Source organism: Taurulus bubalis, assembly GCF_910589615.1.
Source record: "Taurulus bubalis genome assembly, chromosome: 2".
NCBI classification, from domain to species: Eukaryota; Metazoa; Chordata; class Actinopteri; order Perciformes; family Cottidae; genus Taurulus; species Taurulus bubalis.
Genome location: NC_136590.1, coordinates 1,232,415 through 1,258,333, shown reverse-complemented (window position 1 = coordinate 1,258,333; position 25,919 = coordinate 1,232,415). Strand labels below are relative to the sequence as shown.

The following is a 25,919-nucleotide window of genomic DNA, read 5'->3' as shown; positions in this document are numbered from 1 at the left end:
CGGTAACGTACAAGAGCGTTTTTTCGAGTACATCAACACCCAGAACGCAACCGCTGACACCATCGCTACAGCGCTGAAGGAGAGGCTGAGCATCATACTAGCTAACGGAGAAACGGAGAAACTTATCGCCCAAGCGTACGACGGGGTCGCTGTAATGAGGGGAGCTACCGGCGGGGTGCAGCGTAAGATACTGGATGTCTACAAGAACGCTCACTACGTCCACTGCTGAACCTCGTCATGCAGCAGGCAACAGCACGCATCCCCAGGATCCACACTTTCTTTTCTGACCGTGCTGGATCAGGTGGTGGCGCATAGACTTCCTCGAGCCTCCACAACACGGTGGAACTTCCAGAGTCGCACTGTAAACACTGTTCGAGCACGAGGATGACCTCCTGAAGTGTTTCCAGACCATCTGATACTCTGGGACCTTTAATCCACCAACTGTCAGAGAGGCCGGGGGTTTTGCAGTGAGGATGCTTAAAGACGAGACTTTCTGTTGCTTCCTGTCTTTTTCCTGGCTGGTAACTGACCATCTGATACATTTAAATGATGTAGTTATAATTTCCCATCATCTAAAGTTATTTGTACGATTTTACATACATTATATTTTTTAAATACTTGACTTTGATATAATCATGTGTTCAATCAGAATCACTTTCATCAAAATTGATTTATCTTTTACAGGTATGTGATTCTATCCTGATGAAGCCAATGACCGGTCCTCCTTCACAGAGACTGTCAGTCTTTTTAGGATCCTCATCACCATGACAACAGCTGAATCCGAGAGGTGTTTCTCTACTTTGAAGAGGATCAAGACCTTCCTGAGAAACACTGTGACACAGGATGGCCTTAATGCTCTGCTATGCTCTCATGGAGAAGAAACCTGTCAGGAACATGACTTCAATAAGAAGCTCATTGAGAGGTTTGACATTCAGAAGGACAGAAGAGCAAAGTTCCTTTATGAATAATCTGTCGTATAAACAGGCAGGTTTCCTCACCACTGATTGTGTTTCCCCAACAAACAAGGTTCATATGGGCATCTTCAAATATAAACATGTTCTATTAGACTATATACATGTATATATTATATTTATATTGTATATTTATGATTATATTATATGGTATTTATGGTGGGCAAACTATGGCCCGCGGGCCATATACGGCCCGTTGTGCATTTTAATCCGGCCCGCCGAATATTGGTCAAACATTCTTCAAATTATAGTAAAGACCTCATTTAGCGTTTTTCCTGCAATACCCGGCATTTCAGTTGATCCCCAGTACGAACACTCTAATAGCCCTTATTTAAAAAATTAAGTTTTAAAGTTGTGAAATGAACTAACAGCTTCCTCGGCATAATGAACGCTACCCGACTCGGCTCAACGTGTTTCTTCCGGCGTGCCGAGCTGAAGCCGGATCTGAGCCGGGTCGCTTTGTCTACCCGGGCTGTCATAAGACTATGAAACAGCTCCCCAGGAGTTTCAATTGCAGCTGATTGATCTTCAATGTGACTCCGTCTTAACCCTCCTGTTATGGTCGTTTCTTAGGTTCAGCAATGATGCACCTGGTCAATTTGACCCAGTGCATGTTGAATCCTCTAAAAGTTGTCAGAAACCAAAGTATACTAATAAATATAGTTTGTAGCTCATCACCAACACCATTGCTAACAATTCAATCAGTTTTTAGTGGAATGGAGTTATTCACCCCTCCATAGATCAGTTCAATTAGGATAACTCACAAATTTTAATGAAAAATACATGTTCAAACACTTTTTTAGGTGCATTGGAAAAACCTCAACATAAATTGCATTAGTCTACCAATAACATGTAATTTTTCATAAATTTTATTTGCATTTTGAAAAAAAAAAAAAACATGGGTTGATGCAGATAAATTTGATGAGACACCTCTGCTGTTCAGGGTCATATTGACCCGCTCTCAACATCAAGCTAATTTATATTAAAAGTAAACTATATTATTATTTACTATTGATATTGTCGGGCGGTAGAAAGAGCACTTTGAGGAACTCCTAAACCCGGCCAACATGTCCCCTGGAGAGGGGGCAGTGCCTGAAGTCCTTGGGGTGGATGCACCTATATCCCTGGCAGAGGTCACTAAGGTAGTCAAAAAGCTCCTTGGTGACAAGGCGCCGGGTGGATGAGATCCGCCCTGAGATGCTGAAAGCACTGGACATTGTTGGGCTGTCTTGGTTGACACGCCTTTTCAGTGTCGCATGGGGGTTGGGAACAGTGCCCATGGACTGGCAGACCGGGGTGGTGGTTCCCATCTTCAAGAAGGGGGACCGGAGAGTGTGCTCAAACTATCGTGGCATCACACTGCTTAGCCTCCCGGGAAAAGCTTATGCCAGGGTGCTGGAAGGGAGGCTCCGACCGCTTGTCGAACCTCAGATTCAAGACGAGCAGTGCGGATTCCGTCCCGGTCGTGGAACAGTGGACCAGCTCTTTACCCTCGCAAGATCACTGGAGGGGTCCTGGGAGTTTGCCCAACCAGTCTACATGTGCTTTGTAGACCTGGATAAGGCTTTCGACCGGGTCCCTCGGGGGTTTTTGTGGGGGGTGCTGCGGGAGTATGGGGTGCCGGACCCGTTGGCACGGGCTATCCGGTCTTTGTACGCCTGCAGTAGGAGCTGTGTTCGTATCCTCGGTAGTAAGTCAGACACGTTCCCGGTGGGTGTTGGCCTCCGCCAGGGCTGCCCTTTATCACCGGTCCTGTTCGTGACCTTCATGGACAGGATATCTAGGCGCAGCCAGGGGGCGGAGAGGATCCGGTTCGGGAGTCTCGGGATCGCCTCTCTGCTGTTCGCGGATGATGTGGTCCTGTTTGCCTCCTCGGACTGTGACCTCCAGCATTCACTGGGGCGTTTTGCAGCCGAGTGTGAAGCGGCAGGGATGAGAGTTAGCGCCTCCAAATCTGAGGCCATGGTGCTCTGCCGGAAACCGGTGGATTGCTCCCTCCAGGTGGGGACAAACTGCCTACCCCAAGCGAAGGAGTTCAAGTATCTCGGGGTCTTGTTCACGAGTGAGGGTAAGGTGGAGCGGGAGATCGACAGGCGGATCGGTGCGGCTGCAGCAATAAAACAGGCGCTGTACCGGTCCGTCCTGGTGAAGAGGGAGCTGAGCCGGAAGGCGAAGCTCTCCATTTACTGGTCGTTCTACGTTCCAACCCTCACCTATGGTCACGAACTCTGGGCCGTGACCGAAAGAACGAGATCTCGAATACAAGCGGCCGAAATGAGCTTCCTCCGCAGGATGGCCGGGCTCAGCCTTAGAGATAGGGTAAGGAGCTCGGACATCAGGGGGGAGCTTGGAGTCGAGTCGCTGCTCCTTCGTGTCGAAAGGAGTCAGCTGAGGTGGTTCAGCATCTAGTCAGGATGCCTCCTGGACGCCTCCCATTAGAGGTTTTCCAGGCACGTCCAACTGGTAGGAGACCCCGGGGAAGACCGAGGACACGCTGGAGGGATTATATCTCCCGGCTGGCCTTGGAACGCCTCGGGATCCCCCAGAATGAGCTGGAAAGTGTTGCGGGTGAGAGGGAAGCCTGGGTCGGCCTGATGGACCTGCTGCCACCGCGACCCGACCCCGGATAAGCGGCTGATAATGGATGGATGGATGGAAAAAAAAAAAATATGGGTTGATGCAGATAAATAAGATGAGACACCTCTGCTGTTCAGGGTCATATTGACCCGCTCACTCAACATCAAGCTAAATGACTCATAAGAATTTATATTAAAAGTAAACTTTATTTATGTTTAGTTATAGTGTTCAGAAATCTCCCTGCTAAGTGTGGGCGGAGTTTACTACGGGAAAAAAAGGTTCCCGTCAAAATAGTTTCTGTATTTCTCTCACAGGAAGTTAGAAAGAGAGTGTGTGCATCTGAGATTGGGATGAAATGTGTGTCACTCTCAGTCTATTAGAAATCCAATAGTACAGTATGTATTAGGAGAGACATGAAAGAAACCCTCCCTTAGGCGGAAAGTGAGAAGATAATCATTGTTTAGTCTGGAAGGTGTGGTTCACGTGAGGGGGGGCAGGGGGGAGGGGCACATGAAGCAAGACAGAGATGTTCCCATAACAAACACCTGATGCTTTGTTTGAAGTTTGAAAATATGTACAAGTCTTCTACAAGTACAAGGCTGTGAACAAGTGTGTATGTGTGTGTGTGTGTGTGTGTGTGTGTGTGTGTGTGTGTGTGTGTGTGTGTGTGTGTGTGTAAACTTGACCCTTCTGACCTCACAGCCTCCACCTTCACTGCCGGGTGAAATTGACCCGAACATTGTCTCTGTAATATAAACCTGCAGGGGAGGGTTACAAATACATGATATATCTTTTGTATTTTATTTTTTACGTTGATTACACCAATTAAGGCAAGCAGAATAAGTTTAAAAGTACTTTAAAATATTGCTTATCTTATTTATGTATTTCTCTTCTCATCAAAACCAACAACGCTATTTGTACGTACAATCTTAATCTGAAAAGTAACTAAAGATGTAATATATAAATTATAAACTACCATTACATGTAAATACAAGTACCTCAAGCAGTGTACTTGAGTAGTAGTACTGATGTACTTTTCATCACTAATGCAGGAAGTTTAGGAAGTTTAGATTTGTCTCCACCTGCTGGTCACATGACGCAACATCATGACGGAGATACTTCTCCTAATATATGATATATAATATATAATAAATGTTTTTTCTTTTGACTAATGTATAATAAGCTGTTTTATTATATTATTGTTATTATGATGAAAGCTTTAATTAAACAAAATGAATTTGATTATTCTTAAGTGGCGACCTGGAGAAAAGATAATAGGATGGATATATATATATATATATATATATATATATATATATATATATATATATATATATATATATATATATATATATATATACATATATATAGATATGCATATCTATATATATATATATATATATATATATATATATATATGTATATATATATATATATATATATATATATATATATATATATATATATATATATATCTATATATATATATATATATCTATGTATATATATATAGATATATATATATAGATAGATAGATAGATATACTACATGTGTTGTGCATGTGAGAATAGAAATATTAATTATTTTTTATGCATGTTGTCAAACTTTATTCTAAATGAACATAAATAAAAAAATCTTCTGTGAACACAAAAAGAATCTGACCAAAACCTGGATTACCCACAATGCAACAGGGCCTGTTCTCAGGCACTCGTCCTACTTTCAACACACAGGATTCAAATTCCAGCTCCTCCCCCTCATCCTCCTCCTCCCCTTCCTCCTCCTGGAGAGGCTGAGGAAGTTTTTAATGACTCTGAGAGAAACCAGTCGACCTGCAGCTTCTCACAGAGTCTCAATGAACCATTTCTGCCTGGGAGCTTTCAGGGATTATTACTGGGACTACTGGTGCCACTGGGACCACTGGGACTGCTCTGCAAGGTTTCAGCAGACTGGAGTGAGAGAAGCTGATTGGTTGACAGCTGCGCTCTGATTCATGAGTGAAAGCAGCTGTTGGTGTTTGCAGATACTTCAGTACACAGAGTGCTTCCTTACTTACATCGTCAAGGTATTTGTAACGCCATCATTTCCTCTTTACGTTTCAGAGAGTGATAATAACAATGATATGTACATTTTAAAGACTTTAATGATGATGATGATGATGATGAAGCAGACTCATGCTTCGTCCCACTGACACACTCAGTCAGATTACTGGAATTATGTTGGTGACCAATGGAGTGAATAATAAAAGCAGAGTCCCTGCAGCTCCTCTATCGGCCATCAGGCGCCGCTCTCAAACACTTTAATAAACGTATAAAATACATAAATATATACGGTCGGTGACGGCAAAATAATGATTTGATTCTGTTTGTAAATGTTACTACGACAAAAGGAGACTTTCTGTGATGAGCAAGTGCTTTAAATGTGTAATTTGTGTGTGTTTATTCACCCATTGGTGGTCAGGAGAGAGAATGCAGCTTTAACACATGAAGCATATCCTTCTATACAACCAGAGGAGTCGACCCCTGGTGGTCAGGAGAGAGAATGCAGCTTTAACACATGAAGCATATACTTCTATACAACCAGAGGAGTCGACCCCTGGTGGTCAGGAGAGAAAATGCAGCTTTAACACATGAAGCATATACTTCTATACAACCAGAGGAGTCGACCCCTGGTGGTCAGTAGAGAGAATGCAGCTTTAACACATGAAGCATTGACTTCTAAACAACCAGAGGAGTCACCCCCTGGTGGTCAGGAGAGAGAATGCAGCTTTAACACATGAAGCATAGACTTCTATACAACCAGAGGAGTTGGCCCCTGGTGGTCAGTAGAGAGAATGCAGCTTTAACACATGAAGCATTGACTTCTATACAACCAGAGGAGTCACCCCCTGGTGGTCAGGAGAGAGAATGCAGCTTTAACACATGAAGCATTGAATCTAAACAACCAGAGGAGTCGCCCCCTGGTGTTCAAGACAGAGACATGAAGCATAGACTTCTATAGCCGTTCTAGTTGTGTTCATGTTCTGGATTTTGAGTTGGAGGCTTTTTGTTTAGTTTCCTCACATAATCTTTCTAATCAGTTGACATTTTTCTGCTGATAAGAAATCTCTTCGTTCCTGTTGGTTGTTGCCTCGTTCTTCTTGTTCTTCTTCTCTTTCTGTTTTCCTCTTATTTCTCTCACATGATGTTTTTTGTCTTTATCAAGAAATTATTATTCAGATTGCTCATAAAAAAATTATCAATATTGCCATGTTAGATATAATTAATTGATTATATGCAATTCCTCATTTAAGTGTTGAAAGACGGATAACTTTATATATTTTACAAGATGTATTTAATGATTATCCTGCGGAAACTAGAAATAATCCTCCCACAAAATAAAAGCCTGATGTTTTCATCTGTGCGATTTATTTTAAAGAAATCATTCAGGATAATCTGGAATAACTTTATTGATCCTCTGACTTTTCCTCAACGCTCCATCTTCAGGTCAATGTGTGCAACCCTTTGGCTATTGTTAGCATGCTAACAAGCTAAGCTAAGGCGGTGAGCATCATGTCTGTTAAACATTAGCATGTTCGCACACTAGCACAAGCAAACACAGGACTTTCACCCAGGAGACAGTTGTTCGTGTCCAAAAAGTCAGTGTTGAGTTATTTTACTTTTGTTACATAAAACAAGATTAAAGCCCAAAGTAGTTTTCTTACATTTCACGTCGATACATTTTACTGTAACCTTGTAGCTGCAGTTTGGTCTTTACACATTTATGTGTTTTGTTCTTTCACACAGAATGAAATATCACGCTGAGAAAATACAAACACCTTCATGTGTATTTATATCATCTCAACAGGAAATGGTGGCGAGGTGTGTGATGTGTTCGACCTCGTTCTTCTTATTGTTTTTGTTCCCTTTTCTCTTAGTTCTTCACGCTCTCCGTGGTTCTACAAAAGTGTTTGAACAGGACGTCACGTGATCCGGACGAGAAGCCGACGGCACAAATCTGTGTTTATCTTCCAGGTTTTATTCTGCTCGTCGGTCTCTGGGGAGAAAAGTTCACACTATGGGGGCCAAAGACCTCAACATGACCTCTGACCCCGCGGGGTCGCGACCTCCCGCCCGGCGCCGGAGTCCCTTCCACAGCGTCAAGGTTCGTTTTAAGTTTTAGTGGAAAATGTTGCCTTCTGTTTATTTAAAATTAACATATTTAAAAAGTGAAATTCTCTTTTTTGTTAGGCAAAATGTTATGTAATTTCAATTTTAGTTTTTAGTCTAATTCTGTGTATTTAAAGCCTCCTTCCTCACTGACGTCCTGACGTTGAATCAGAAATAAAGATCCAGATCCAGATCTCTATGATACGTCATATTAGTACAGAGAAACTGTGTATATATATTTAATCTGCGTTCCATTGATGGTTCTGATCGTAAACTGATGGTTCTGCTCGTCAACAGAACCTGAAGAGGTTCAGGACTCGATGAGGAAACGTTTGAGCTCAGAGAACAAAACCAGGATGAGCTGCAGGAAGTCACTTTCTGCTCAAAGCAGCAACAACAAGCTTCTGACGGATTTAACTCAACTTTCACCTGAAGAAACCACGAGTGCTGCTTTGTCCCAGATATCCAGGGACCCTAAACGCCTCACTGCAGCGGCATGAGCCCAAAGTAAACGTTTCTGCTGTGATTTTTAGTTTGCTCGTCGTCCTGCGGAGAAAAATATCAAAACATGAATTCAGACATTTTAATTCAATTCAGTTTATTTCATCGCTTGAGAAAAAAGGCAGTCCTTGAGATTTGTTTTACGTGGGAGGTCCTGGTCAAAAATAACTTCTGAGATTCTTTACGGTGGTGGTAGATGCCAGAGCGATGCCATCCAGAGAAACCATATCATCAGATACTTGATTTCTGAGGTTTTCTGGGCCGAGTAAAATAACTTCAGTCTTGTCCGAGTTCAGCAGCAGGAAGTTGCAGGTCATCCAGGTTTTTGCTGACCCGGACGGGGACATCGTCCGGTGGTGGAAAGAGCACTTTGAGGAACTCCTAAACCCGGCCAACACGTCTCCTGGAGAGGGGGCAGCGCCTGAAGACTTTGGGGTGTTGTACCCATATCCCTGGCAGAGGTCACTAAGGAAGTCAAAAAGCTCCTTGGTGGCAAGGCGCCGGGTGGATGAGATCCGCCCTGAGATGCTGAAAGCGCTGGACACTGTTGGGCTGTCTTGGTTGACACGCCTTTTCAGTGTCGCATGGGGGTCGGGAACAGTGCCCATGGACTTCAAGAAGGGGGACCGGAGAGTGTGCTCAAACTATCGTGGCATCACACTGCTCAGCCTCCCGGGAAAAGCTTATGCCAGGGTGCTGGAAGGGAGGCTCCGACCGCTTGTCGAACCTCAGATTCAAGACGAACAGTGCGGATTACTTCCCAGTCGTGGAACAGTGGACCAGCTCTTTACCCTTGCAAGACTACTGGAGGGGTCCTGGGAGTTTGCCCAACCAGTCTACATGTGCTTTGTGGACTTGGAGAAGGCTTTTGACCGGGTCGCCTGCAGTAGGAGCTGTGTTCGTATCCTCGGTAGTAAGTCAGACACGTTCCCGGTGGGTGTTGGCCTCCGCCAGGGCTGCCCTTTATCACCGGTCCTGTTCGTGACCTTCATGGGCGGAGAGGATCAGGTTTCGGGAGTCTCGGGATCGCCTCTCTGCTGTTCGCGGATGATGTGGTCCTGTTTGCCTCCTCGGACTGTGACCTCCAGCATTCACTGGGGCGTTTTGCAGCCGAGTGTGAAGCGGCAGGGATGAGAGTTAGCGCCTCCAAATCTGAGGCCATGGTGCTCTGCCGGAAACCGGTGGATTGCTCCCTCCAGGTGGGGACAAACTGCCTACCCCAAGCGAAGGAGTTCAAGTATCTCGGGGTCTTGTTCACGAGTGAGGGTAAGGTGGAGCGGGAGATCGACAGACGGATCGGTGTGGCTGCAGCAATAAAACAGGCGCTGTACCGGTCCGTCCTGGTGAAGAGGAGCTGAGCCGGAAGGCGAAGCTCTCATCAGTCACCGTGTTTGGGAGCGGGCCAGAGAAAACTACGGAGTCCGCCATTGTTTTGGTGTAAGCACACACCGACTCCACGTTGATTTTAGGGACCTCCGAGTGGCGAAGTCGGAAGTCATTACCGCCGACGTGTATTACAATCCTACTGTATTTACTTTATGTTTAGCCAACAGTTTTTAATAGGACTCAACATCGCCCGCTCTGGCCCCAGAAATACATCTGACTGTGGTCCCTGGTTTCGCTATCCTTACGTTTCTGACTGAGCTCCTGATAACCAGAGTGTGTTTCTCAGTGCCGCTGAGTGGCGAAAGGTTAGAAATGTGAAGAGGACTGCTCAGATCCAGTCTTCTGCTTCCTTCGAGTCACCCAGTCCCTCGGCTGCTTGAGGGCTGCCGGGGAACAGCAAACGTTTACAGAAGCTAAAGCTAGTTGGTCCGCACCCACTATGGGAGTTGGGCTGGCTAACATGGCTAACGTAGCTATTGTAGCTAACGTCTGAGCTTCGATGGTGCGGAGCCGTGCAGACCAACAAAATTAATGAAGTTATTTCTGTTTTAGTTTTTTTATCCATTTATTGCGATTAAATCGCAGCAGAAACGTTTACTCTGGGTTCATGCCGCTGCGTGAGGCGTTTAGGCGTAATCCGTCAGAAGCTTGTTGTTGCTGCTTTGAGCAGAAAGTGACTTCCTGCAGCTCATCCTGGTTTTGTTCTCTGAGCTCAAACGTTTCCTCATCGAGTCCTGAACCTCTTCGGGTTCTGTTGACGAGCAGAACCTTCAGTTTGTGATCAGAACCATCAATGAAAAGCAGATGTAATCATATTATTTGATCAATGAAGTGAAAACACATGTTCTCCTCCTCTTCCTCCTCTTCCTCCCCCTCAGTTCTTCGTCCTGTGTCACAGCCTCCTCCAGCTCTCTCAGCTGCTGGTCTCAGGTTACATGAAGAGTTCCATCTCCACCATCGAGCGCCGCTACGGCCTCTCCAGCCAGAAGTCTGGTCTGCTGGCGGCTTTCAACGAGGTACGAGAGTCTTCTTCTTCTCCTTCTCCTTCTTCTTGAGGTTTTCACTCTTTGTATTCTGTGAGAGAGAAACTCTTTGTTTGCTAAATATATATAATGTAGCCTTGTTTAGTTTCTAAAGTGTGTGTGTGTGTGTGTGTGTGTGTGTGTGTGTGTGTGTAGGTGGGGAACACGGTCCTCATCGTCTTCGTGAGTTTCTTGGGGAGTCGAGTCCACCGGCCGCGGTTCATTGGAGGCGGAGCTCTGCTGGCGGGCGGAGCCTCACTGCTGATGGCGCTGCCGCACTTCCTGGGAGAAGAATACCAGTACACTGACCAGAGCAGTGAGACACACGCATACACACACACACACACACACACACGCAGACACACACACACACAGACACACACACACACACACACACAGACACACACACACATACATAGACACACACGCATGCACAGACACACACACAGACAAAGACACACACACAAACACACACATGCACAGACACACACGCAGACACACACATGCACAGACACACACACGCACACAGACCGCATCAGCTGTGAGACACAAACACACACATGCTTGTGCGTACACAAGGATAACTAATAATATAATGATTATAAATAACTTTACATAGGTGATGAAAGGGTGAGAGTATAAATATTTAGAGCCATACATCAGAGTATAAATATTTAGAGCCATACATCAGAGTATAAATATTTAGAGCCATACATCAGAGTATAAATATTTAGAGCCATACATCAGAATATAAATATTTAGAACCATACATCAGAGTATAAATATTGACATAGTAATATATCTTTGGATAAATGTCTGGCTTCAGTTCATATTGGTGTTAATTTATACGATTATGTTTACTCATTTTTAGAAGTCAGCTGATTGAAATAAAGCTTATTCACGCAAAACCTGGAGAAAAATACACACTGAAAATACCTCTCATACAAATTATTTCAAGAATAAGTTCAAATTGGACGAAAAAAATGATAAATGCTTCCTGTTACATAAATAAAATGTGTCTCAGAAACTAGTCTCACAAAGCAATCCCATTAAAACTGATTTATTGGGATTCTTCTACAAATCAAGCGCTTTACTTCCGGGACACGTTAAACCGAAAACTGCTCCATTAAATAATTAAGAGGGTTTACTTTTATATGAAATAATTAAACTAATAAATAGCTGGACCTAAAGTAAAATGCGACCCTCCTCTTGTTTCCCTGCAGCCTCCGCTGACAACAGCTCCGGCCTCTGCCAATCAGAGCGCTCGCTCGCCACCCCGTCCTCCAATCAGGGCTGCGACCGGCAGCAGAGCCACGCCCCCCTGCAGGCGTACCCCCTGCTGCTCCTGGGGCAGCTGCTGCTGGGCGTCGCCGCCGTGCCCATCCAGCCCTTCGGCATCTCCTTCATCGACGACTACGCCAGCAGGAAGAACTCGCCGCTCTACCTCGGTACTTTACTCACGCCGGTTCCTCTGGCGCCCCCTGTGGACTGAAGCGGTAATGTCTCTGAGCACCAGGGTGCCTTCAGGAAACTAGTGGCCCGAGGCTGCAGGTGGTCTGTAGAGAGTCGGGACTAGACTGAGACCGGTTCAGGACAAGTTCCAAGTTCCTTACTGTTACTGTAATTAATATGTATAGTTGTATATTTAGTACTTTAAGCTTTAGTTTGAGGAGAGAAGGCTCTTCAGGTCATGTGATCAGTGGGCATGTGACGACGCTCAGAGTGAAACATTCTCTCTGTGTTCACAGGCCGCTGTCAGATCATTCCTCTGCTCGCATGACAAACCAGTTCTCACTGGTCCTCACTGGTTCTCACTGGTCCTTTGGAACCAGTGAGAGAATGAGAGAACGACACCAGCGACTCTCAGACTTTAGTTTTAATGCACTAAAAACACAAAATGCAGTTCTGGTAGGAGATACGTTCCTTCAACATGTTAACAAGCTAACCCTTTGGTCTGACACACACACACACACACACACACTCTCTCTCTAACCCTCTGGTCTGGTTCTCTCAGGAATCCTGCTCGCCGTCACCTCCATCGGGCCGGCCCTGGGCTTCATCACCGGCTCCTTCATGCTGCGTCTTTACGTCGACTTTAACACGCTGTCTGCAGGTGAAGAGCCGCTCTTACATCTCCTTTAGTACAACAAAAAAAGATGGCGACGGACAAAACGTCAAACTTCTTATAAATCATTTGTGTTTTTGCCTCATGGATTGAATTTAACTCAATTGCAAACGTGATGGCCGTGTTGTTGTAATATCTTCATATCTTTAGAATCAGATTAAAATCCCACGGTTTAGCACAAGTAACTCTCTCTCTCTTAAAGGGACAGTACATTGTTGTCCTCTCTTCACAGTTAGTAGGAATGCAGGTAATTAATGTGTTCAACCAGCGTAATAATGAGAATTTGATCTTCATCCTCTTAAAACACCTAAATATTGTAATATTGCACCCACAAAAAATTATTACAACTTTGTGAAGCATAAACTTACAGTATTCATATGTTTTATATTCATATTATTGCACAAAGTCACACGCTGAGAATTAAAGTCTGAATCATAACTGATCCCAAAACAGGTTCAAGTCTCAGCGTCCATGTCGAGCAGGAGGGAGCGCCAACAATAAATCCACAGAACAGACTATACCGGCAGCAGTGATTATTAATTACTGCTGAGAGTTTGAACCTAAATCATATTATAAACACTAATATAATATATTTATAAAAGGTCTCTTTCAAGGGTTGTTTTATCAAACGTTGAAGAGTATGTTCTTAATATAGAATGAAAGTGTTATTCCGGTGGAGGGGAGACGATATCAACCATCTTTGCAGAATCATCAGAATCGGAGCGTTTCTGGTCGCAACGTTTGACTTTCGGGACGCGACATTCCGCTGACGTCCGGTGAAACTCAGACGCTCCGGACGCCGCTCGGATTACCGGAGCTCGACTTTGTTTAAACAAAAAACTGTGTGTGTGTGTGTGTGTGGGGGGGGGGACATCGTCCGGTCTTCACTTCTTCAAACTGCTATTTGAAGATCAAGATTAGGAAGTTTAAGCTTGAGGTCAAATGAGTAACTTTTCATTTATGTTCTTTATTTTTTCAATAACATACGTCCTTGTTGTGCATGTGCTGGTGCAGGTCCCCACACGGACTTATGTTTGTGTATGAGTGTGTCCATAAGAGATTGAAGGAATATGTTGGCCTTCGATCTGCAGTATTATGTGTGTGGTCATTTACTGCTGACTCATGACCACCCGGCATGTTGTGTGTGTTCTAGCATGAAGTTTATATAAGCTGTCCTCCATGCTGGGAAACGAGCAGATCAGGTTACAAACACAACGCTGAGGCGCAACATGTAGTCTAAACCAGGAGCGGTCCGACCTGTTGAGGTGTGGCGGGGTGCAGCTCCGTGTTGTCTTGCAACATTAACCCAACAGACCTGTAAGAGTAATTTATCAGCGTCACGTGACATGAATCCGACATGCATCCGTCATCTGGCGGCTAAAGAGAGACGTTCCCCTAAAAGAGAGAGTAGTTTGTTTATCAGGGGACACAATCACAAACAGGATGAATCACTTTGATCTGCAAATAAACAACAGTTTGCACCTCGTGGGTTTCCAGGGGTTTGTAGTTCTACTTCAAAATAAAAGCTTGCAAGTATCTTAAAGAGCTAACAAAATAAAGGTTTGTCGGAAAAAGTCAGAGTAATTTGCAACTCCTCCTTCTTCCAGACCAGATCACGTTGACCCACAAAGACCTCCGCTGGGTGGGCGCCTGGTGGCTCGGCTTCCTCGTGGCGTCCGGCCTCCTCTTCCTCGCCGCGCTGCCGTACCTCTTCTTCCCCAGGAGCATGCCCAGAGAGGTGAGGGGGAGCAGGGCAAGGTCACTGCAGCTTTATAGGAAGGTTCTTTATGAAGATTATAAAAAACCTTGAGACCGCCAGGAAGTGTTAACAGGTTATTAAAACCATGTGGCAGTTTTTATTGAAGTTAGCTGGAAATGTCCAACTAAAGATCATAAAATGTGTTTTTAAACAAGATGAAGCGCCATAATACTGAGACGATTAAGAAGAATTCCAATATATGTTTGAAATGCTCATGAACTGAGCTCAGATCAACAAGTACTAACAGGAATCTGTTTGTGTGTTTTGGCTCGGTGCCTGAAAGTGTTGCTCAACACTTTCCGTATAAAGTGACTCCCTGGGGGAGAAACAGCAGACTCGAGCCAAAATCCAGCACTTTCACTTTTAAACTCATACTTTGTCATCTAAAGGAGGTTAAAGCTGTGAGACACCAACACTGAGTAGCTCAGAGTTTAACTCCTGGCTACGTTCAACACAACCGGTCTGTAAATGAACTCAAGGGAGCCTGCAGAAGCTCCATATGAATTATTGTTATTACGGGAAACAAACAGAGATATTCCCCTTCTGGCCACCAGCCAATTTATATTTCAGCTCTTTTCTCAGCTGGAACACAATGTGAAATGTATTATGATCAAACTATCTGTCTTTAGGTTTTGACAATAATGTTACAGCTGGCAGTATTAACTTGCATTAGCTAACATTTATTTAACATTTATGTTGCAGTTAAAGCAAAAAAGTAAATCTTATGTATAAATACCAAGTTTCTATCATGTGACAATCTCCAGTTCTGAAAAGTGAAGTCTATGCTTCATGTGTTAAAGCTGCATTCTCTCTCCTGACCACCATGGGGTGACTTCTCTGGTTGTATAGAAGTCTATGCTTCATGTGTTAAAGCTGTATTCTCTCTCCTGACCACCAGGGGGCGACTCCTCTGGTTGTATAGAAGTCTATGCTTCATGTTTTTAAAGCTGCATTCGTGTCCGCCATTGCATTTAAACATGCATTAGTCTTTGGGGACGTCAGCAGGAATAAGAGGCGACCGGGTGACGATAACATTATTAAAATCATTATACAAATCAATTATTAACATGAACAGGAAGTCAATACTTCAATCTAAAAGAAATCGGTGCAGCAGAATAGTTCAAGTTTGAAGATAAAACACAACACACTGCTTTTCTCCAGAGACAAGCCTCTTCATAAAATTTGTGAACAATCTCTCTTGAAATGTTTATTACCATTTATTTGCTTTTAATTTGACAAAATAAACCATTTAAAGAGTTAAATCCACTTGTTTGTACATCTCTACTGAACATGTTCTCATATTAAAAATGAAAGTGAAGTCTGTCTTCACTCTTCTGTCGATAGCATCTGGACTTTGGCTGCTGTTTAAACTCATTAAACCTGCGGTTGAGCAACCGGCTGGCAGCGCCGGTCCTCGAGGAAACTCGACGTCAGAGAAGCATCAGCGGGTTGAAACAAGTATAAAGTACCCGATACGTTTATGAGTATTAAGATTCAGAGTAAATCTCAGGTGCTGAGCAGACGCATTTATTATGAGGTTGTTTTTCAGCATTCATCCACATGTAATGCACGTGTAGTGGCCATTTGGTAGGTAGGTAGGTAGGTTTGTGAATGACGCAGCTAAAAGAATGCAGCGTCTATGCGGGAGTCCGGTTTTACTGATAGTGATTGCAACTTAACAAAAACAAACAGAAGAACAAAGAACCTCTATGCTGCCTCTCCCTCTGATCTGATAAGCTGGTAAAACATCACAGGCCTACCCAGGTGCATGCTGGTCCTGCACCCGCCTACTCTTTTAAGTACCCCAGGTGCCCACAGCATTACCCAATTAACAAACCAATAACCAATCTAAAGACTAAGTAAACAACTACAAATAATTAAACTCAAAACTCAAAATAACCAAACAACTAGAATTAAACAATATTACACAAATATAAAAAATAACTTAGAATATTCAATAAACAGCTCCTACAGCACATTTAGATGCTGACGGAGGCTTTAGTGGCTCATTTCAGCCCCTCGGTCTGTCGGGTCCACATGTAGACGATGAACCAGAAGCAGCCGGCTCGTATCTTCTGGCTCAGACCACCGTGTCAGGAGCAGAAGTTATTTATCTTGGGTCATAACTTTAAAACAGGCCCCACACGTTTATCTCAAAGCTTCTTCCAGAGCCGTGAACGTAAACGTCTGAAACCAGCGCGTCATGCTCTGCTTCCATATTTGTCCAGGACGAGGACATCGCCGTGGAGTACAGACCGGACGGCAAGCAGCAGCAGGCGACCCCGGTCCAGGAAGTCTCTCCTCTTCAGTTCCTCAAAAGTGAGAGTCGTCTTTCCCCTCTTCTGTTTTCTGCTTCCTGTCTCCTGTCTGATGAGGCTGCAGCGGAGGCAACTAAAGGGCAGTGAACGGGGGTCACACCTCGTCCCCTCACTGTCCCCTGTAGTCCCTCAGGCTTTCAAACCTCGTCCCCTCACTGTCCCCCGTTGACCCACAGGCTTTCCTCGCATCGCTCTGCGGACCCTGCGGAGCCCCATCTTCCTGCTGGTGGTTCTGGCGCAGGTGAACCTGGCGGCGCTGCTGTCCGGCCTCGCCACCTTCATGGCCAAGTTCATCGAGAGACAGTTCAGCCAGACCGTCTCCTTGTCCACCATGATGATCGGTAAGGCGACACCACACAGGTCTGAGTTCTGATGTCACAGCGGCTCTGCTCTCAAACAGGACTTCTTCCTCTCAGGCGCGGTCTGCATCCCGCTGGCGGTGCTCGGCACCGTGCTGGGCGGAGTTATAATGCGGCGGATGAATCTCTCGGTCAGCGGTGCCAGCAAGTTGTGCAGCGCTGCCATCCTGCTCTGCACGCTCTCCTCCACGCCGCTGCTGTTCCTCGGCTGCCCCACCCAGAAGATCGCAGGGGTCTTTCCTCCCAGGTAGCAACAACGTCGCTTCACATGCACAAAGTACAGAGGCCTGGGGAACAGGTCGCACCAATTAAAGGGAACAGATCTAATAAATTAAAGGGAACAGATCGCACCAATTAAAGGGAACAGATCGCACCAATTAAAGGGAACAGATCACACCAATTAAAGGGAACAGATCGCACCAATTAAAGGGAACATATCTAATCAATAAAGGGAACAGATCGCACCAATTAAAGGGAACAGATCGCACCAATTAAAGGGAACAGATCTAATCAATAAAGGGAACAGATCGCACCAATTAAAGGGAACTCATTTCAACAATTAAAGGTGTGTGTGTGTGTGTGTGTGTGTGTGTGTGTGTGTGTGTGTGTGTGTGTGTGTGTGTGTGTGTGCGTGCAGCAGTTATGCGTTGCTGTGCAACTCCAGCTGTCTGTGTCCTCCTGAGGATTTTAACCCGGTCTGTGGTTCTGATGGAGTTGAGTTCAGGTCTCCCTGCCACGCCGGCTGTATCGCCATAGAAACGGATCCGTACAACAACACCATAGTAAGAAACTTGTTTCGTGTTTACCACTTATTCTCTTTTGTTTTCAAAGCCTTGAATGAGAACCAAAAATATTCCTATGCAAAGTAAATACAAAATCATTCTATGTAACCGTCAGTATGATGGATGCATAGATGGATGGATGTATAGATGTATCGATGGATGGATGTATCGATGAATGTATGGATGGATGTATAGATGGATGGATGTATGGATGGATGTATAGATGGATGTATAGATGGATGGATGTATAGATGGATGTATAGATGGATGGATGTATAGATGGATGTATAGATGGATGGATGTATAGATGGATGGATAGATGGATAGATGTATAGATGGATGTATGGATTTATGGATGTATAGATGGATGTATAGATGGAGGTATGGATGGATAGATGTATAGATGGATGTATAGATGGATGTATAGATGGATAGATGGATGTATGGATTTATGGATGTAGAGATGGATGGATGTATAGATGGATGGATGGATGTATAGATGGATGTATAGATGGATGGATGTATAGATTGATGTATAGATGGATGGATGTATAGATGGATGTATGGATTTATGGATGTATAGATGGATGGCTGTATAGATGGATGTATGGATGTATAGATGGATGGATGTATAGATGGATAGATGGATGGATGTATAGATGGATGGCTGTATAGATGGCTGTATAGATGGATGGATAGATGGATGGATGTATAGATAGATGGATGGATGTATAGATGGATGTATAGATGGAGGTATAGATGGATGGAGGTATAGATGGAGGTATAGATGGATGTATATATGGATGTATAGATGGAGGTATAGATGGATTGATGTATGGACAAAATGATAGATGATGGAAGGAGGGATCGGTAGATGGATAGATGGCAACCAACGAATTGGAAAGGTTTCTTCTCTTCAATGCCATCCGGTGGTTTTATGGATTTATTTCTATTTCACAGACAAAGTTGAACAAATAAAAATAAATAAATAGAAAAAGTCCACTTTCCAACATCAGTTTTAAGTTCAGGCTGCACAACATCTGCTGATTACAGAGTGAAACTGAAAGCTCAATTCCTGTCGCAGTTTCTTTTTCTGAAAATTATTCTGCAGTTTTGTTTTTATTAAAATGTTCATCTTGGCTATAATTCTGCATTTTTAACACGTAAAAATTAAAGTGCAAATATAATTTAAAACTAAAGATAACCAGATGTGCAGGAAGTGACTTCATAAACAGATGCGTGAAGAGAGTGAGGTGTTGTTCAGCCAGAGAACAGCTGGATGATCTCACTCCCTTCAACTCATTCCCATGTGGCTCTGTGTCCAGACAGGTTTCACTTTTACAAGAATTGCACAACCAGAGCTGAACTCTAGTCATTGTATATAAGTCTATGCTTCACGTGTTAAAGCTGCATTCTCTCTCCTGCCCACCAGGGGGTGACTCCTCTGGTTGTATAGAAGTCTATATAAATGACTCTACTTCTCTTGATTTATTCCCTCAGTAAACATTGTAAACATGAGTTTATGTCTCAATCTCTAGTTTCAAGTCTTCTTCAATACAGCATGATGTTTATTTAGTAAATTATGGTCATTTAGAGTCAAGCAGACCATAAAGCAGGCTTTATTCCTCATCTCCCCGGTCTCTACAGAACTACACTGAGTGCCGGTGTGTTCTCGGTGGTCGCGGCTCGGCCACTCCAGGAACCTGCGGCAGCGGCTGCTCCGGCCTCCTGCTCCCCTTCGTGTCTCTGCTGGGCCTCACCAGCTTCGTGGCCTCGTTCTCCCAGACGCCGTCCTACATGATGATACTCAGGTACGACAGACGACCTACAGGATGATACTCAGGTAGACCAGACGTCCTACATGATGATACTCAGATAGGACAGACAGACGTCCTACAGGATGATACTCAGGTAGGACAGACAGACGTCCTACATGATGATACACTACTCAGGTAGGACAAGCAGATGTCCTACAGGATGATACTCAAGTAGGACAGACGTCCTACATGATGATACTCAGGTAGGACAGACGTCCTACATGATGATACTCAGGTAGGATAGACGTCCTACATGATGATACTCGGGTAGGACAGACAGATGTCCTACAGGATGATACTCAAGTAGGACAGACGTCCTACATGATGATACTCAGGTAAGATGGACGTCCTACAGGATGATACTCGGGTAGGACAGACGTCCTACAGGATGATACTCGGGTAGGACAGACAGACGTCCTACAGGATGATACTCAGGTAGGATAGACGTCCTACAGGATGATACTCGGGTAGGACAGACAGATGTCCTACAGGATGATACTCAAGTAGGACAGACGTCCTACATGATGATACTCAGGTAGGATGGACGTCCTACATGATGATACTCAGGTAGGATGGACGTCCTACATGATGATACTCAGGTAGGATAGATGTCCTACAGGATGATACTCGGGTAGGACAGACAGATGTCCTACAGGATGATACTCGGCTGGGACAGACAGACGTCCTACAGGATGATACTCAGGTAGGATAGACGTCCTACAGGATGATACTCGGGTAGGACAGACAGATGTCCTACAGGATGATACTCAAGTAGGACAGACGTCCTACATGATGATACTCAGGTAGGATAGACGTCCTACAGGATGATACTCGGGTAGGACAGACAGATGTCCTACAGGATGATACTCAAGTAGGACAGACGTCCTACATGATGATACTCAGGTAGGATAGACGTCCTACAGGATGATACTCGGGTAGGCCAGACAGACGTCCTACAGGATGATACTCGGGTAGACCAGACGTCCCACAGGATGATACTCGGGTAGGACAGACAGACATCCTACAGGATGATACTCGGGTAGACCAGACGTCCTACATGATGATACTCAGGTAGACCAGACAGGATGATACTCGGGTAGGACAGACAGACGTCCTACAGGATGATACTCGGGTAGGACAGACAGGCGTCCTACATGATGATATTTAGGTAGACCAGACGTCCTACATGATGATACTCAGGTAGACCAGACGTCCTACATGATGATACTCAGGTAGACCAGACGTCCTACATGATGATACTCAGGTAGACCAGACGTCCTACATGATGATACTCAGGTAGACCAGGCGTCCTACATGATGATACTCAGGTAGACCAGGCGTCCTACATGATGATACTCAGGTAGACCAGACGTCCTACATGATGATACTCAGGTAGGACAGACAGCCTACAGGATGATACTCAGGTAGACCAGATGTCCTACAGGATGATGCTCAGGTAGGACAGACGGATATTTGTTTACCAGCGGGTTTAAAAAAGTATGTTTGCTTTAACAAAAAACACCAAAAATACATAATTTGTTGTTGCCAGTAGCTGTAAAAAGAAACATTATTGAATTTAATATATTTCTTCTTTGTGTCTCCGCTGCAGGACGGTGCCCACGGAGGACAAGTCTTTTGCTGTGGGGGTTCAGTACATGCTGTTCAGAGTGCTGGGTGAGTCCTCCTCAGCGCCTTGAGCAAGGCACACAGGGTCTGTTGTTGAAGTCTGAGTTTGAAGAAGGTTACACCATTAAGACAGCCAGTGAGCTCTAGAGGCCTGTGTAGTGCTGTCCAATCACAGTGCATGTGTCCGGGACTTTTATTGTGAAAGGTAAAAACAGAAAGAGCCTTTGTTATGATTGAAAGAAGGAATAAAGTTTGCCGTCTTGGTTTCGGAGTTCGGAGCCTCCTTTTGAATGTGTCCGATCCTCGTGACGTGATTGGTTGACTGTGTGTGTGTGTGTGTGTGTGTGTGTGTGTGTGTGTGTGTGTGTGTGCAGCGTTCATGCCCGGCCCGGTGTTGTACGGCAGCGTCATCGACACCACCTGCATCCTGTGGGGCAAAAAGTGCGGCAAGCGGACTTCCTGTCAGTACTACAACCTGGACCACTTCAGACAGAGGTGAGTGCTTCTGGTCTGGATCAGCTGGGAGATGGATGGATGGATGGATGGATAGATAGATGTATAGATAGGTGGATGGATGGATGGGTAGGTAGGTAGGTAGGTAGGTAGGTAGGTAGGTAGGTAGGTGGATGGATGGATGGGTAGGTAGGTAGGTAGGTAGGTAGGTGGATGGATGGATGGGTAGGTAGGTGGATGGATGGGTAGGTAGGTGGATGGATGGGTAGGTAGGTAGGTAGGTGGATGGATGGGTAGGTAGGTAGGTAGGTAGGTAGGTGGGTAGGTGGATGGGTAGGTAGGTAGGTGGATGGATGGGTGGGTAGGTAGGTGGGTGGGTGGGTGGGTGGATGGATGGATGGATGGATGGAAAGATAACTTATAGTGAGACAGGCGCTCAAAGAAGACCTTTATTGTGAAGGCCAGACGAAACCCAGTAATTCGTAGTAATCATTTGTTTCCTTTACTCGACAACCAAAGACGGAATAGAAACAAACAGGTTCTTGTTATTATCTTTTCCATGTTTTAGTGGGTGATGTGAACAAACATTTTTAAACGCATTAGAAACGCATCTATTTTTCTGCTATTTTTTTGTCACGCCCCACTTTAGAGGAAGAACAATGTTCACGCCCCACCGCATGACAGAAAGCAGATCTCCGTGAGAGATAGGCTTTTCTGCTGCTTTTGTTTTAGCAAAAAGACAAGAATCTTGGCCGTCATGCGCAGCGTAACCTGCTAACGGCGTAACGTAAACATTTACACGAAAGTATAGGCATTTCTCCATGTATTTATTAATGACGTGTTTTGTCTGTGTACTGTGTACTTTTGTACATGTGAAGTTATCATGTTCATGGAGAAAGAGGTCATCCTGAAACCACGAGGTAGCGGTTCATCCTGTTCTCATAGTTTCATGTTGAAGTTTCCTTGATGAGACCCTGAAGCCCCAGAGCTTCACAGCAGCTCACTGCTCCTTCATTACTAAGGATATGGTAACATGCAGAGAATAATTGTGGGATTAATAAAGGATTATAAAGAAAATCTGCATTCCCCACCTGTAATACCTCCACGCCCCACAGTTTGAGAACCACTGATTTAATCACAACATCGACGACGTTTAGACCAAATATTCTGGTTACTGTTGTTCTGAAAAGAGAATATTCCTGATAATCTGTTGACATGCTGATGAAAGTGAATGTAAACATAGTCGCTAATAAATATTCATAAAACACGCCAGACATCCTCAGTGAAGTCCTGGACTCAGCACTCTGTGTGTGTGTGTGTGTGTGTGTGTGTGTGTGTGTGTGTGTGTGTGTGTGTGTGTGTGTGTGTGTGTGTGTGTGTGTGTGTGTGTGTGTGTTTGCAGGTTTCTGGGTCTGCAGGTGGTCTTCGTGTGCGGTGGTCTGCTCTGCTTCCTGCTGACGGTCGTGGTTCTGCGCCGGAGAGCCGGACTCCAGGAGCCGCAGCCGGCGGGTACAAGAGGCTACGAGTTGGTGAGCGCTTCGGCGAAAGAGAAAGAAGTGGAGGACGAGAAGATGAGAAGACATGAAGACGAGAAGACATGAAGACAAGAAGACAAAGAACTCACAAGACGGCCGGGCGGGAGCCGGGTGTTCCTCTCATGTGAAGGACCAGACATGATGTCATGTTGTTATTTTACACTCAATATATTTCACATTGTGACAACCTGTATTTTATATAAAGACTATTTTTATATTTGATGTCTGAATCTGTGCTGATGTTTAATACCCTGCAGTTCCTCTAATGACCACTAGATGTTGCTCAAAAGGAAGTGAAGAGACGGCAACGTCGAGTGAAATATCCCAACAACTACAGGATGGATGTCCGTGAAACTCATTCCAGACATTTGTGGTTCTCAGAGGATGAACCCTACTGACTTTGGTGATCCTCTGACTCTTTGTCTAGCGCCACCAGCTGGTCAAACTTTATTGTGTACAACACTTTGGTTGATGACCAAAGACCTGCAGAACTACAGATTCAATCAGCTGGACTCTGTGTTTACTGCGCGTAAGCTAATGTTAGCATGAGCTAATGTTAGCATGCTAACATGCTGATGGTTAGCATGCTAAAGATTATAAATCAGAATCCCTTTTAATGCTACACATTAGCATATTAGTATTTACTTTGGAAAGACCTGCAGAACTACAGACATTCAATCAGCTGGACTCTGTGTTTACTGCTTATGAGCTAATGTTAGCATGAGCTAATGTGAACATGCTAACACGCTAATGGTTAACATGCTAAAGATTATAGAATCAGAATCAGCTTTAAAGCTAAACATTAGCATTTTAGCATTTACTTTGGAAATCACATGTGTTTTAAGGAAAGAAGCTGTATAATAACAGACTTTAATCCTTTTTAACATGAATCTGATTTCTTTCTAAACCATTTCCTGCCGTCAGACGTCTAAACACGATGAACTGCTTCAGTTCTTCTCGTCACATTAGTTTTCTTCACTTCACGTTTTCTTGAATTTAATTTGTTGATTTTTTTTTCTTCTTTTTTACCATAGTTTTGTAAATGCCGCACATATTTCGTTGTTGTAAATATTTGTGTTGATATACTATCATTATATGAATGTCATTATATTATAAAAGCTCGTTGTACAGAAGACAACATCTCAAGTTCTTCCAGATATATATTTGGTTGTTTCAATACAGGAATACCTTTTACATGTTTGAGTTGGCAAACTGGTGAAATAAAATGTGATGAGCATCTTGTTCTGTGAGATTATTATTGTTATTATTATTATTATTATTATTATTATTATACTAGTAGTGCGGACACTTCTTATTATATCTTGCAAACTTCACACAGTGTTCATTCAATCTGATTTAAATCAGCTGCTTCTCTGTGATGTTTTACTAATCTCCAAATCCAACGAGTTGATTTCATAATCCTCCTCAGTGTGCGTATGAAACATCACACACACACACACACACACACGCACACACAGACAGACAGACAGACAGACACACACACAAAGCCAGACAGCAGCTTTAAGTTGAACTAAAGTTTAGAGTGAAGAGCTGAGAACATTATCATAGAAGTATATGGTGGATAAGCTCATGATCTATTACGTCTCATAAGTTGTTGTACCAAAATATCTTCTAAATACCATCTAAATATCTCCTATATACCTCCTAAATGCCATCTAAATACATCCTAAATACCACCTAAATACCACCTGAATACCACCTAAATACCCAACCCTGTCTCCTAAAAATTACGTTCCCCAGAACTAATACGCATTCCCAATTACGTTTGATCAGAAACGTATCTCCTCCCTGATTATGTTTGTGTTTGACGTATTACTCATACGTTGATTAAACACGTATGTTGATTATACACGTATGTTGATTATACACATATAGGTTGATTAAACACGTATGTTGATTATACACATATTTTTGTTTTATTGTTTTTATGTTTGTGTTTGACGTATTACAAATATGTTTATAATCGTGTGTTTGTGTTATTGTTTTCTTGCTTTATTTAAGCATATTTTAATTTTTAAACTCTGCGGAGAAAAAAGAAAAGAGGGGCGGCGTGAGGCCAGTGACAGCACCGGGAGCCCGAGAGTCGGCAATAGTGAATAATATTCAAACGGGCGGGAGGAGTCACGGGACCCAACATCCGGTTTTCAAAATATTAACTGATATGAATGTGTTCAGAACATTTCTGATCACATCCAAACATCTTAACTGTAACAGTACGTTGTGTTTGACTTATTACAATATTTCTGTAAGACCAGTACAGTAAAGATGTTTGGATCTGGTCAGAGATGATGTTGGGTCCCGTGACTCCTTCCGTCCGTTTGAATATTGTTCACGTCAGATTCTGCACTTGATGTGACCTCAGAGATCCGAGTGTCTGCTGATGATCGCAGTGGTTTACTGCACTAGATGGAGTTTATCACACACTTTGACTCAGAGAAGACCGCAGCCGGCGTGAAGGAGGCTGTTACCGACGGCCTGACGGCGACGCCAAGCGTCTGAAGACCGAGCCCCGGTGCACGCAG

At 44.0% G+C, this 25,919-nt stretch overlaps 1 protein-coding gene across 1 annotated transcript; it reads left to right on the top strand.

Moving 5' to 3' along the window:
- The first annotated feature begins 7,568 nt into the window (after positions 1–7,568).
- Positions 7,569–24,607, top strand: slco2b1 (solute carrier organic anion transporter family, member 2B1). Its single transcript, XM_079237640.1, has 14 exons — positions 7,569–7,688; positions 10,459–10,596; positions 10,759–10,918; positions 11,826–12,050; positions 12,617–12,715; positions 14,335–14,465; positions 16,715–16,805; positions 16,981–17,145; positions 17,221–17,410; positions 17,801–17,945; positions 19,593–19,756; positions 21,372–21,436; positions 21,763–21,883; positions 23,244–24,607. Exons 1-14 carry the CDS (start codon positions 7,602–7,604, stop codon positions 23,440–23,442), a joined length of 1,980 nt encoding a protein of 659 aa, XP_079093766.1. The 5' UTR covers positions 7,569–7,601; the 3' UTR covers positions 23,443–24,607.
- The last annotated feature ends 1,312 nt before the right edge of the window (positions 24,608–25,919 follow it).